At 31.4% G+C, this 14985-nt stretch overlaps 1 protein-coding gene across 1 annotated transcript, besides 2 other annotated features; it reads left to right on the top strand.

The window, feature by feature from the left end:
• Positions 1-1625: part of a mobile genetic element that runs on past the window's edge.
• A 9815-nt stretch (positions 1626-11440) lies between these two features.
• TVAGG3_0769720 (uncharacterized protein) lies at positions 11441-12550 on the top strand (the record flags this gene model as incomplete). Its single annotated transcript, XM_001302395.1, has 1 exon — positions 11488-12138. The coding sequence occupies one exon, from the start codon at positions 11488-11490 to the stop codon at positions 12136-12138; it is 651 nt and encodes a 216-aa protein (XP_001302396.1).
• Positions 12551-14813: 2263 nt separating this feature from the next.
• Positions 14814-14843: a mobile genetic element.
• Between the last annotated feature and the right edge of the window lie 142 nt (positions 14844-14985).

The raw sequence follows: 14985 nt of genomic DNA, 5'->3' as shown, positions 1-14985 counted from the left end.
TTTCTTTACATTTCTCACAATGTTTTAAAAATCTTCTTTGGTTTTTCCTTTCTGGGTCATCACGGATAGAATAACTTCTTCTTTGCAAAAGGGGCAAACTTTATATCCTGTGAGTGCTTCAACGTCTGTTATTCTGTCAGCGTGAAGTTTTCCACATGGACTCTGTGTTAATAAAATATTTACTGTTTCAAATTCTGGATCTATCATTATTGATTCCACTAATGGAAAGTCTACCTTATTTATGTCTACGTCTTCTGGTTGAGGGTCACAATAATAAAAATCAATATTAACGTTTAACATTCTTGCTAACCTCTCACTTTCTGATGAAATGTCAAATCCTTCATATGCATCTATGGCTTCATTTAAATAACTTCTACGAGTTTTAGGATTAACACCATCAGGAATGTTATAGAAGCGTTTAAATAACCTTCTACCTTCGGCTCTTATTTGATTATCATTCATTTTAGCTGTTCCGTTTTTGTTCATTTATGTAAGAATAAAAAATTAAAAAATAAATAAAAATAAAGTTTATTTTTTTAAAGTCCAGGGCTAAAGTCCATAAAATGAATTAAGAACACATAAATTTTTATCATCTGCGACGTGACGAATACATTTTAATTTACTCAAGAATGCGTACCCTGATACATTAAATCTAATTCCTGTCTTATTTAATTTCACAACTTTGAAAAGGAATGTATGAATAGCTATAAAATGATGAGATGATGTTTTATGGGTTGCTTCCATTTTTTCTGAAATAAATGAATAAATATAATGTTTATAAGTTTTCATATCTTTTTATGTTCTTAATAACGAATGGTATAGACCTTTCAACTTCGTCTTCCTTCGGTGCTGTTCTTTCATATGAAACATTATTAGTATCTTCAATAATGAAACCACAATCGCATAAAATTTTATATGTACCAATTGTTTCTTTTGATATTTTATCTAACAAATCAAAAACTTTATCAACACCTGTACATTTATTTAAATAATAATTTGTGTAAATATCATGGTCTTCTTTCTTAATCGTATTTGTTGCATATGTTACATTTTTCAGTGCTTTTTTGAATTTTTCAGAATCAAGAGGAGGTGAAAGTAATATACATGGATAATCTCCATCGTCAATAAATTGTAACTTATGTTTATGAATAAATTTAGTACCTTCTTCTGAAAGTGTTTCGTCAATATCACCATCTAATAAATTTTGTGTTGATTCTGAGACATAATTTTTATATCTTTCTTCATGAGATTTTTGAACTTCTGATTCTGAAGCTGGGATATTCATTAAACCCTCTACTTCATTCTCATTATATTTTTCAACTTCTCTTAATTCCTTAATTTTTTCATCTATTTCATCTCTTATTTTTTCCAGTCTTTCAATTTCATCATATTCATCATCTTTAATCCGTTCTTCATAATATTCAGGGAAAACATCAGGTTCTTTAGGTTTTTCTTCTTCAGATGTAGGATATAAAAAATTTATAACATCATCTTTATTCATTTTTCCATCATAATCTAAATCATTTAATAACTCCGCGAATTTTTGACAATTTCTTAAATAATATTTATTAACTTCATAACTCGCCTCCTCTAATATATCCTTTATTTCCTCGTTTGTGAATCCCAATTTTTTAACGTCGTTAGTCTTGACACTCATTTTCATACGAATTAAAAAAATAAATTATTCAAAAAATGTAAGACATGAATTTTTAAAGTTTATTTTTCATTCATGAATGATAATTATATCTGATTTCTTTTACTCTCTCATACATACTAGATTTGAAGAATTCAGAACTTTTACCATAATCTCCTAAATGTTTTCTTATCCCCAACGTGTGCCAGTTATTATATGAAACTGAATAAACTTTATCTTTATCTTTACACCTTTCATCACTTCCAATATATTTATATCTCAGTTTTGATTTAGCATTTTCATATTCATTAACGTTTAATAATTCACAGTCTTCCTTTTTAAATTGATGTTTAAGATATTCAGGATTTAATACTCTACGTTTATATGCTCCTAACTTAGTTCTAAAGGTTTTTCTACAAAATTTAGGAATTCCATCCTCTTTAATGTCATCAATGATTTCCATTTCATTATTTTCAATTTCTTCTTCTCGTTTATGAGGTCTTTGATTATGACTCCATTGATTCCATGAAATTAAATATTCTTTATCATTATATTTATACCTCATTAGCTTATTTTGGCTTTCATATTCATTTAATAATTCACAATCTTCATTTTTAAATTGAAGTTTAACCCATTCAGGATTTAAACAATGTTTAATTAATCGCGGAATATCTGACATCATCTATATATAGCTTCTTTTATAAAAGATAAAAAAATAAATTATTTTAAAATTAATGTTAATTTTTTTAATGATTTATAAATTATATTTTAATGCATCGTCTATATATAGATGTAACAAAAAATGATACAAAACCCTTTCACATATACTACTAATATACGATTTGTGAAAAAGCCTTCACATGCGAGTTATGCTTGTAGATCTGAGTTTTAAGCATTTTTGTATAACTAATTTCGTGAAAAATTCGATTTTCGAAAATATATTATTTAAATTATCGTAATGGTTGGATTTTAAGTGTAGCATTCGAATTTCATTAAGTTTGTAATTATGTGGCGGATGATTTATGAGTTTGTATGCTTAATTTAAAAAAAATCGTTTCTAAGTCAGAGATATGTATTACAATGGATTAACCAAGAGTGGGTCGTACCCAAATTTGTTATGAAAAAAGTGAAAAACCCATTTTTGCAGTGGTGGCGGTTTTGCAAAAATGGGTTTTTCGCCATAACTCATTAATTTTTTAATAAACCATACCTGATCTTTTGGGGGCAGATGCTCATGGCTAATAAGCATAACATATATCAAATTCGGCAGAATCTAGTTTTATGTATATCTTATATAACTTAATGAGGTCCAAAAAAATATTTATATAGACTTAATTATAGATAGGGCATATACTATATAGTGTTTTAAACGCATATCAGATGAGAACTCTTAAATAACACATACTAGACACACTGAGCATTATCAATTACAGATCAATATAGGTTTTTGAGGGTATTAATGTATTAAGATGTCATATGCCATATGAGTATGAGAGTTTATAGCTGTGTATATATGAATATATTAAGTTCTGAGAGTGTCGAAATTATGAATATGAATTACATGTGTTTAGATAGGCATAATATGTGTGATGCATTTTAATATGTGTGAATATGTATATTCTGGATGTGAAAATGTAAATAAACAATATTTTAATAGAATAAGAATAAGAATTATCTCAGAAAGACCGGGAAGGGGGTCCTTTCTCAAGGTCAGGGCCCCCTTCTAGTCTTTCTGGTGCCAAAGGAGTGGCTTTTGCCAGTATTGCCGCTCCTTCCGGCATCATCTTTGCATTTCGCAATTGTCGCGGCAAGTGCATTCTGGCACCACAGGTGCACTTGCCGCGACCTATAATTGCGAGTGTCTGCTGCTCAGCCCCGGATTCGCAGCAGACACTCGCAATGCGAAAAAAAGTTCGCCAGAAAGACCGGGAAGGGGTCCTTTCTCAAGGTCAGGGCCCCTTCTTGTCTTTCTGGGCTGTATTTGTACTATGGAAGCTGAGTCTCGTGGAAAAAAGTCCGGAATCTAGAAGATCTCCCGAGACTCAGCAGTAGGGATTGTAAACGAAGCCCTAGCCTTTGCTATGGCCAGAGCCTATAGTTTGAGGTCTTTCAGGGCTGAGTTTTGATGAAAATCTCCATCATGATGGAGATAAGGTCAAAACTCGGCCCTGAGGATTGTAATTGCTGGCTCTAGCCATTGCTGAGGCCAGAGCTTCGTATTTTCTACTTCCCAGGGCCGGATTCCGCTCCTGCCGCCCGGGATAAGGGCGGCATTTGGGAAAACCGGCCCTGGGGAATGTAAGCGAAGCTCTGGCCTGTGCTAGGGCCAGAGCCTGTATATTTCTTTCTTTCAGGGCCGAGTTCTTGCGAGACCGTCGACATGATCGACGATCATCGCAGAACTCGGCCCTGAGGCCTGTTCTTGCAGGCTCTGGCCTTTGCTTGGGCCAGAGCTTCGTATTTTCTACTTCCCAGGGCCGGATTCCGCTCCTGCCGCCCGGGATAAGGGCGGCATTTGGGGAAACCGGCCCTGAGGACTGTAAGCGAAGCCCTGGCCTTTGCTTGGGCCAGAACCTGTATCTGTATGTCTTTCAGGGCCGAGTTTCGACGAGAACATCCATCATCGACGAAACTCGGCCCTGGGGATTAAATGTGCAGGCTCTAGCCTCAGGAAAGGCCAGAGCTTCGTAGGGACATTCTCTCGGGACTGAGTTCCTCTCCGGCCGCCCCGAATCAGGGCGGTCTTTGAGGAAGCCGGCCCCGAGGATGGTATGAGAACCTCTGGCTTTTCCTGAGGCCAGAGCTTGTAATTTTCATTCAAAGCCAAGTTCCTCTCGGATCGTGCCTAATGAGGACGACCGTCGAGAAACTTGGCTTTGAGGAGATGAATTGCGAACTCTGGCCTCGATGAAGGCCAGAGTTTTTAAAGGAATGTTTTGATGGGATGAGCCTATGCTCAGTAAGCTCATCCCATCAAAACATTCGTTTAAAAATTGAATTAAAAATTATCGTATGCATTGAAAAATTAAAACAATAAATATGAATAAGAATACTATATAATAAGAATATGATAAAATAAACATAAAATTGAATAAAAATTTCCAAAAAAAATTCAAAATTTGAAATTTGAAAGAAAAAATTACAATTTTGATATGAAAAATAGAGATTTGAAAAAATCTATATTTGAATAGTATGAGTATTTAGAATCTTAATGAGAAATAAAGTATATTGGAGGAAGTTTAGAAATATTTTGATATTGATATATTAATATAATGAAGTATTCGAACAAAGGAGTTTACAATTACAATATACTATGACAGTATATTGTAATTGTAAACTCCTTTGGAAAAACAAATTTCGAATGTGACATTCGTGCCACAAAGTGAAAGCTTTTCTCGAAAGGAGTTTACAAATGCAATATAATAGGATAGACTATTGCATTTTTAAACTCCTTTCGAGAAACAAATTTCGAATGTGACATTGAAAACAAAAACCGCACCAAATTCACGATTTGTGCCCATATTTGCAGGGTCTTATCACTAGACCCTGCAAATATGGGCACAATCCGAGAATGTTGCTTTCGATGTCGCATCGAAAACAAAAAGTGCACGTAATTCACAATTTGTGCCCATATTTGCAGGGTCTTATCACTGGACCCTGCAAATATGGGCACAATCCGAGAATGTTGCTTTCGATGTCGCATCGAAAACAAAAAGTGCACGTAATTCACGATTTGTGCCCATATTTGCAGGGTCTTATCACTGGACCCTGCAAATATGGGCACACTTCGAAAAATTACAATTCATTATTTGAATCAGATTTAATGTAATCATATATATTTGAAATAAACTAACACATATACTATACAACATCTGTACATATATTCATTAGTATATTTCCACAAAATTCATATAATTTGGGAAAAAATGAAAAGAATGTGCGTGATGCTCTGTCTAAAACATAAATAGATAGCACATCACGCACACTCAAGACATAGTAAAGACGTCCTATAAATATGAACGTCTTTACTATGACTTCACCCCGGGATAACCTCGATGCAAGGAAAAGTGGAGCAATCCACACAATTGCTCCACAATTCAAGTTCATGTAATGATAAAATATTAAATATTCTATCCTTACATGAACTATTCCTTGCTTCGAGGTTTTAGTTTCAGATTGTGCGTGCCATCCAATCCTAAGCACAAACGGATTGCATGGCATGCACATATATACCATAAGAATGATATCACACAAATTTTATTACCATAATACGATTTTTTTTGGTTTAATAAGATGAGATTTAAAAAACTCAGCTATACTCATTTTGTTGTACAAAATATATATCAATCATATAAAAACCTAATAATATTATTCCGTTTTCTGAAAATATTTTATATTTATTGAAATTCGTGAAATATCTTGATCAAATTTCATAATTCTCACAAAAACACATTGAATTCATATGAGCATAGTTATGTAAATATATGATATAGTAATAAAAATTGTATATCTCAATTTCATTTCAAATCTGAATGTGATGCTCAAAGCATATAAGAGATAGAAACTTATTAATTGTGAAATATGTGGGTACTAGACAAGTGTATTTTATCTGTGATATTATCTCAAAATTTGATAAGATATCAATTAATAACTTACACAATATACTTCAAGACTCAAAAAAGAATATAAAAGCAGAACCTTATAGATGAGTTATGATATATTGCCGTTTCAGTTTTTAATTTTATCCAATATTCGCAAAGTACCCATTTTTGCAGTAACCGCCGCCACTGCAAAGGGACGAACTTTAAATTGAATGGTCAATTTAAAGCAAGTATTCAATTTTTTGGTCAATTTAAAGCAATGAATGAGAAAAACTTTGAGCTTAGGGCTAATGAAGGTTTTTACAACGTAGATAGATAGACAAATGTATATGTCATCATTCCTATGAGTATGGTAGATTTCTATAAAAAGTGAGTGCAATATCACATTGCATTTCGAAACATGAGAGAAATAAGCATATATATACGTTATTACATATATATCTATATGCTATTCTATATTATTACAATGTTAAAATAAGAAAAGCTCTAAGAGTCTCATTTGAAATATAATCTATGTTATTTTTATATAACAATTATCAATGAGAATGTAAATTATATTTGATTAGACGATAAATGATGAATTGACTTAATTATTTATGATTAGACATGTGTGAATAGAAAAATTTGTTAACATTTATGAAAATAATGTGTTTTGATTGACATTACATTTGTGCTTAGTGAAATATTGCTATTATATTGCATTTGTATGTGTAAATTAGGAAAACTCGCACTTTTTCACTTGAATGTGATTCATTGAATTTCAATTCAAGAAAGGAGTTTACAAATGCAGAGTATTGTTCCTTTACCCTGCATTTGTAAACTCCTTTCTCGAATATCTTCATTTCTTTTAATTATAAATATCACATTCTGTATAAAACTCCTCAAATATCCTCAATTTCCCATTACAATAATAAATAACCATTTTCTATATTTCTTAAATTTCTCTAATCCTTAATTTTCTTATCAAATTTGTTATTTTTTCAATAATTTTTAAAATTTTCTAATATTTTTTGGAAATTTTTATTTAATTTTGTGAGAAATTTATTCAATTCTTATTATATAATAATATTATTCAAAAATATTGTTGTAATTTTTCAATGATTACGATAATTTTTAATTCAATTTTTAATCGAATGTTTTGATGGGACGAGCTTACTGAGCATTGGCTCATCCCATCAAAACATTCCATTCAAAACTCTGGCCTTCATCGAGGCCAGAGCTCACAATTCATCTCCTCAGAGCCAAGTTCCTCGACGGTCGTCCTCATTAGGCACGATCCGAGAGGAACTTGGCTCTTCATTAAAATCACAAGCTCTGGCCATTGCTAAGGCCAGAGCTTCGCAAACCATCCTCGGGGCCGGTTTCCTCAAAGACCGCCCTGATTCAGGGCGGCCGGAGAGGAATCCAGCTCCGAGAGAGTGCCCATACGAAGCTCTGGCCTTAGCAGTGGCCAGGGCTTTCAAAAACAATCCTCAGGGCCGAGTTTTGCGATGATCGTCGATCATGTCGACAGTCTCGCAAGAACTCGGCCCTGAAAGACATACAGATACATGCTCTGGCCCCAGCAAAGACCAGGGCTTCGTTTTAAATACCCAGGGCCGGCTTTCTCAAATGCAGCCCTTATCCCGGGCGGCAGGAGCGGAATCCGGCCTTGGGATACTTACCAAACGAAGCTCTGACCCTAGCAAAGGCCAGAGCCTACAAATGCAATCCTCAGGGCCGATTTTGAGGGAGATCGTCCACATCATTGACGATCTCCTCTCATTTCGGCCCTGAAAGAAAGAAATACACAGGCCCTGACCATAGCAAAGGCCAGGGCTTCGCTTTAAATCCATAGGGCCGGCTTTCTCAAATGCCGCCCTTATCCCAGGCGGCAGGAGCGAAAACCGGCCATGGGAATCCTACAATACCAAGCCCTGGCTCCTACTGAGGCCAGAGCCTGCAAAATTCATCCTCAGGGCCGAGTTTTGCGATGATCATCCCCATGATAGACATTCTCGCAGAAACTCGGCCCTGAAAGACGTAATATCACAGTCTCTGGCCTCAGTAGAGGCCAGAGCCTCGCTTACATTACTCAGGGCCGGCTTTCTCAAATGCCGTCCTGATCTATGGCGGCAGGAGAGAAATCCGGCCCTGGGAAGCATGAAATACGAAGATCTGGCCTTATAAGAGGCCAGAATCTGCAAATACTCCCTTCTCTACAGATTATGATCCAATGTAACACAGAAAGCCTAGAAGGAAGCCCTTTCTCAAGGTTAAGACTTCCTTCCTGGCTTTCTGATACTGGATGGAGTGGGGTTTGGCTTCCATTGCAACTTCTTCCAGGAAGATCAAATGATTACACAAAAGTCATGGAAATTGCATTCTAACACTATAAATACAATTGCCATGGCCTACAATTGCGAGTGCCTGCTGCTTCAGCAGAGATTTGCAGCAGACACTCGCAATGTTAACCAAAATTCGTCTGAAAGTTAGAAGATGAACTTTTTCTCAAGGTCAAAGTCCATTTCCTAACCTTCTTATATTAAAATGAGCATTTTGACAGATTATTATTTTTTATCCCGGCATCATCAGCTTGTCATTCTAAGCTTATCATTTTCAGCTTATACTTATAAATTCTAAAACAGTGATTATTGAATTCACGAAATATAACACCACATTAAGAAATATTATTTACTAACTTTTTCAATAATTAAAAAATATCAATGATACTTAAGTGTCATCACATACAACACATTCTTATGATCATCATAATATATATTATAGAATATTGCATAATAATCCAAATTCAATTTCAATATTAAAGTGTACTATCCAGTATCTCTTAACATCATAACATACTCAACGAGTACTGATCATATGCTATTGATCAAGCCTTTAAAACAAACTACATATATGATTGCTTTAAATTGACCAAAAAATTGAATACTTGCTTTAAATTGACCGTTCAATTTAAAGTTCGTCCCCCACTGCAAAAATGGGTTTTTCACTTTTTTGGGAAAAAATTTGGGTTCGACCCACCAAGAGTGGGCATTGAATATATTTTGCATTGCATTAATATTTAATGCATATATCCCCGTCTTTGGAAATCAATGAATACGTTAGAAACATGAAACGAGATATAATGGATAAATATGAATAAAATCAGTATTTGTTGATGATGTAAAAGCAAAATCTATCAGTGATATTTGCTATTTTCATAAAAGTGTAGAGAATATTGCATAATATTTTCTTTTTATCTAAAAATAAGAGAAACGGTGATAAATCGGCATAAAAAGAGAATTCTATATGTTACATAATGAAAATGGCGATGATAATTTTCCAAAATTTTTTCAAAAAATAAAATAACAATTAAAAAATCAACAAAAAATTCTTCAAAATTGAATTTTCGAATTTATTTTGGAATTTTATAGAACGTTGATTAGAATTATTTTTTAATGTTAATACATATACTCCCGAAATTAATTAGAAACTGATTAAATTTCGAAATAAAATTTGATAAAAATAGTATTTAAGAGATAACAACTAGCCAAACTAATGACAAATTGATAAGTAACTGTATTCTCTAATGAATTAATCAGATATTCTGCACAATTTTGGGAGTATTTCAAATGACTACCAATTTGAATGTCAATTCAGACCAAAATAGTTCTTTTTTATCAAAATTCTTACTTAATTGATGAAATGTACTTTTATATTAACCATATTCGGATAAATTGTGAAAATATTAAATCTATTAGCTTCAGAATTCAACATATATATGGTAAATAGAACCACCACAAGAAAGAAACATGTTTCAGATACATTTTATTTATTCTTTTCTCAATATTTAAATTTTCTGATTAAATGTCTTTTTATTTCTATATTTGACGAAACCATTACTTATTATATCATTTATAAATGCAAATGGTAATAATATTTTAATGAATTGCTATGAAATTTTTTACAAATTTTTAATCTTATGTGAATATAGCACATAAATATCAATAAATGATATTTCACATCATGGAAATGATAATTGCGCCTTTAAAAATAGATATTTTATTCATTTGATATCAAATTATTGTATTTCATGGCATTATCACAATTTCACATTGAATTTGATAGTTCCTATATCTGCTAAAAACAAAGAATATAGATTGGCACAAAAAACACGCTGTTTAATTTTTTTACAAATCAATTGGAATTGTTGATACATTTTCACACAATAACACAGTTATAAACATATTGTCCACATATGAAACTATCTTGCACATTACTTATTTATGTCCAAATACTAGGATATCATATTAAATCTTTTATTTAATATAACAAAAAAACACAAGATAGTACTTTGACTATATGAATGAATTACCCATCCAATACTTTAATTGTTCCTAAAGGAATATTGCAAAAAATTTAACTCTATAATTGATTTTCCTGCGTTTCAAGCTCTATCGTCGTGATTTTGACGATTATTTTCATTTTTCGTCGAAAGACAATTATTTTTTTCATTATTCATAACCGCCCAATGAAATAACTAAATAAAATGGAGATTTTATCTCTAATTCGAATATCCAATTAGTTTTATTCTTTCATTGTGATGCATTGATCTCTTAATGTCATAATAGGATTAAGAATGAGCTAATCTCTTTTCCAAATTAAAGCGATTCTTATAAAGACACAACTTTCTTTTAGTATTCATGAAATAAAGTATTTTAACAATCTGGTTTAATATGTTTTAACCCTGAATATAATACAAGAATTTTCAAATTAAGGCACTCGGGATATAAATAGAATTAATGTCCTCAGTACATTATATTGTCACTTTGATGCAAATCCAGATCAATGAATTAGGAAATTTTCCCTTATAATTATGATCCGCAAAATTATCTTCTAAAAGCATGTATAATATCAGAAAATTGTCTTTCCTTTGTCCCAATATTCATTCACATATCTAAGAAAAGATCGCTATTATTAATCACCTCTACCGAGTATATCAAATTCATGCATTTGATAATTATGGGAGTATAGGTTAAGCCTAAAACTCTTATTCTTTAATCAAATGATCCATATGAATCTTTTTCTATGACATTTTTAGTTGGAGATATATGTTAAACAAAAAATCATATGAATAAGAGATGCTTTAAAGCATGATAAGATATGCCTACCGATATAAAAGCAAATATTAAGAAAATACAGTTCATATGTAATGATGTTCAATGATCAAGAAGATTTTTTTTTTCAATTTCTTTTTGTTCATCAAATAAATGGATGTTTTTTCTCATAATTTTGTATGCTAGACTTGTTAATTCTGTAAATGTTTTTACTTACACACCACCAGATACTTTATTTATTCTTTCTGTCTCTTACAGAGAGCATCCTTTCGCTCAATTTTTTAAGGATGTCATTACAAAAATTAACGCAGCAGAATACAAAATTGTCATTCAGAAGAGAGCTCCATCGTTAACTGTTTACCCGGATGATATATTGAAAAAAGAGTATACCACAATATATTCCAACGAGATGTTAGCATTGTTGGTTAATTCATATGCGCCATCTTCGAAATGTCTTGTGCAGGATAATCTTACATTATTCACAGTTATAGAATATTTTGATTTCTCAATTATTGCAAAAAGGTCAGAATTATTATCCCTGTTTATCAGATTTCCTTCATTTGCCCAATATGAGCCTACGATATGCCTGATTCCTGTTACTGACCAAGTTTACGAACAGTTTCCGAAACCAGATTTTCTTATTTTCAACAAGGCAATACGTTCATTTGATTTTGAGGTAGGTAATATCAACTTTGCCTTATATTTCAATGTGTCATACCAATATTCTACATTATATCAGCTAAAAGACTACGATTCTTGGATTCTCTTGTTACTAAACACATCATTGGTACAAACAAACGAACTGTGATACGGAAATTCCCAGAGAATCGCAGAAATGAAGCTAATTTGTAGAGTTTTATCTCCTGATGACACAAATGCCTTTTATAGAAAGCTGAAACTAGGATTTAATATTAGTACAGCATTGATTAACGGGAAAGATAAGTCAATCTTGCTCTGTAGAGGTCGAATGCCAACAGATAACCAAATGATTGATTCTAACAACTTTCCAACAGATTTGTTTGATTCATCAATGTTCCCTGGTACATTAGATAAATTCGGATGCAGCAAAAATGACTTCTTCTTGTCTGCCAACGCTAATTTTTCTGCATTATTTGCGGACACAAGCAATATTCCTGAAGACAATCCAGAAATATGATATTCCTTTTATATATTATTTGTTTTGTTTTATTTTTTGTTTTTCATGTAAATTTATAATTGATACTATGTTTTTAATAAAATTTATCTATCAAAATTCATAAATAATGGATTTTTTATTAGTGTATTACAGATTGTCTGGATTAAAACAAAATTAAAAATTCCCAATTTTGCAAATTTCAAAAATGGTAGCTCAGATACTATTTTGAACGATTTTATCTTACAAATGATTGAATCGATTAAGCAATTATAACTATTTCAGTACTCACATCAATTTCTAAATCATTATCTACCAATAGACTTGAAATTATCTTACAGGAGCATTCCTATAGCAATTTTCTGATAATAATTAAGATGAATAGTTTCTATTCAAAATCCAGAACTCAATTTCTACATTAATGCTAAACAATTGTAGAAATTAGAAAAGCTTATAGATGAGTTTGGAGATACTAAAGTCTTAGAATAGCTAAATAGGATTTTTGTAGATTATATTGTTTATTTTACTTACATTAAAATAAAAACTTGTATAGAAAGTAAATTTAAATGGTATCGGATGTTACCACATACTGAGAATATTATCTGCTTGGCAACAGCATTATAAAAATCACCAAACATCTCTATATTATGTATAGGAAATTTATAAGTATTGACATCATTAAGAGAAGGGCTTAAGAAATAGTATTTATCATAAAACTTTAGAGATTTACATTGCACAGCAGGTGCTCTGTTAAAAAAAGTTTTATAATCACCAAAAAAATTACAAACTCGTTCCAAGGTACTATTCAGAAGCGATCCATAAACTATAATATCCTTAACACATTCGTTATAAATACAAGATGTTAATGAAAATGCGTCTAATCTGAAATAAAAATCCGGAAACCCAATGGAAAACCACGAATCTTTGACGTTGAGAGATCTCCAATATGCCCGTTCTTGGAAAATATTTGTAACAGGACGATCTTTACCTGATGAACTGGCTTTTAGAAATAATTTATTCGGATATTTTTCGTTTAAATATGCAACAAAACCTGTTCTATTATCACTTTGAACAGTGTAAAATCGTAATAGCTCGTAAGTTCTATATCTTATCGTTGAAATACTTTAAACCAAATTAATATTCAGATCACTATGCTCAAATATGTAATGTATTCAATTTTTTTCAAAAAAAATTGAATCTGACATATCTAAAAGGTTAGAAATTCATAACTAGGGTTGTTAGATTCCCGACGATAGGTGTCTTGGAAGATTTGCCTGGTGTCATCATAGTGTCTTTAAATCAAAAATTTTATTTTGGAGTTAGTTTTATTGATTTTTCAATAAAAAACATTTCTAAAACAAGAAAATAAAACGATAAAATATTTATATTTTATATAAGGATCTTATATATTTAAAATAAATATCATTTTATTTTTTTCATTGGTGTCTGTCAAACCATAATACACCATTCAAAAATTCAATGTGTCTTGCGGTTTCAAAAGACACCTTCAAATTGAACGATAGCACACACTATTGAATTTTACCCATTGTATTTAGTTTTTACCCTTTTTATTTTTAAGAATTAATGACTGAAACAGCCGTTTTGCTATGACCTCAATCACTTTTATTTATTATTTTAAATATTATTTAATTTTATTATTTGAATGGGCCAACTTATATTTGAGAAGCTCAATTTGAGACCACTTAATACATTGAAATATCATAAATATTGAAATATTAAAAAGTGTATTTCAAAATATTGAAATTATAAAAATTTATAATACTGAAATTGAGACAAATTAATAAATTCAATGTGTTTTTTTTGAAATAACTCTCAAATATTATTTTTTTGTTTATTTAATGATGAATAAATATGATTGCTTTAGTCAATCATAAAAACTAATTTAAGTTTAAAATAATGAAAGGATAATTTGATCGTTTTTAAAATACAATTATTTTTGATGATTTGCAAGAATCTTTGAAAAGAATATAATATAGGTTCTATTTTTGTAAAATTTATCCAAATCATGTAATACATAAATTACGATTAAAACGATGAAAGAACCAAAAAGTGTGTTTTGTGTTTTGTTGTTGCGTGTTGGATGCGGGATCCTGTTATTTCCGAAATCGACATAAAATTTAGAAATTTAATTTCCGAAATCGAAATTATATTAATGTTTTTAATATTCTTATATCAAAAGGATTAAAGTTCATTAAGAGAAAAACAATTCTTCTTCTTCAATCTATTGGCGCATTTATTTCTACACGCCAATAAGGAAGGGAAAATTATAAGACACCATGGTGTCTTCAAAACGCTAATTTTTGATATTTTTAACAACCCTATTCATAACAGGCAAACCCAAATTTTAGCTAAAAGTGACAGGGAAAAAAACGTTTAGTATTAAAAAAAAAGACCGATGAGAGCTTCGTTCGAAATATAGAGGGAACTGAGAATGCGCAACCATTCTCAGGGAATATTGGATGCTATTCCATTCCCTCTGTATGGAAAATTGAGGTTTTCAAA

Source organism: Trichomonas vaginalis, chromosome III (assembly GCF_026262505.1).
Source record: "Trichomonas vaginalis G3 chromosome III, whole genome shotgun sequence".
NCBI classification, from domain to species: domain Eukaryota; phylum Parabasalia; order Trichomonadida; family Trichomonadidae; genus Trichomonas; species Trichomonas vaginalis.
The sequence above is the reverse complement of the archived record's forward strand: the minus strand, read 5'-3'. Positions and strand labels throughout refer to the sequence as shown.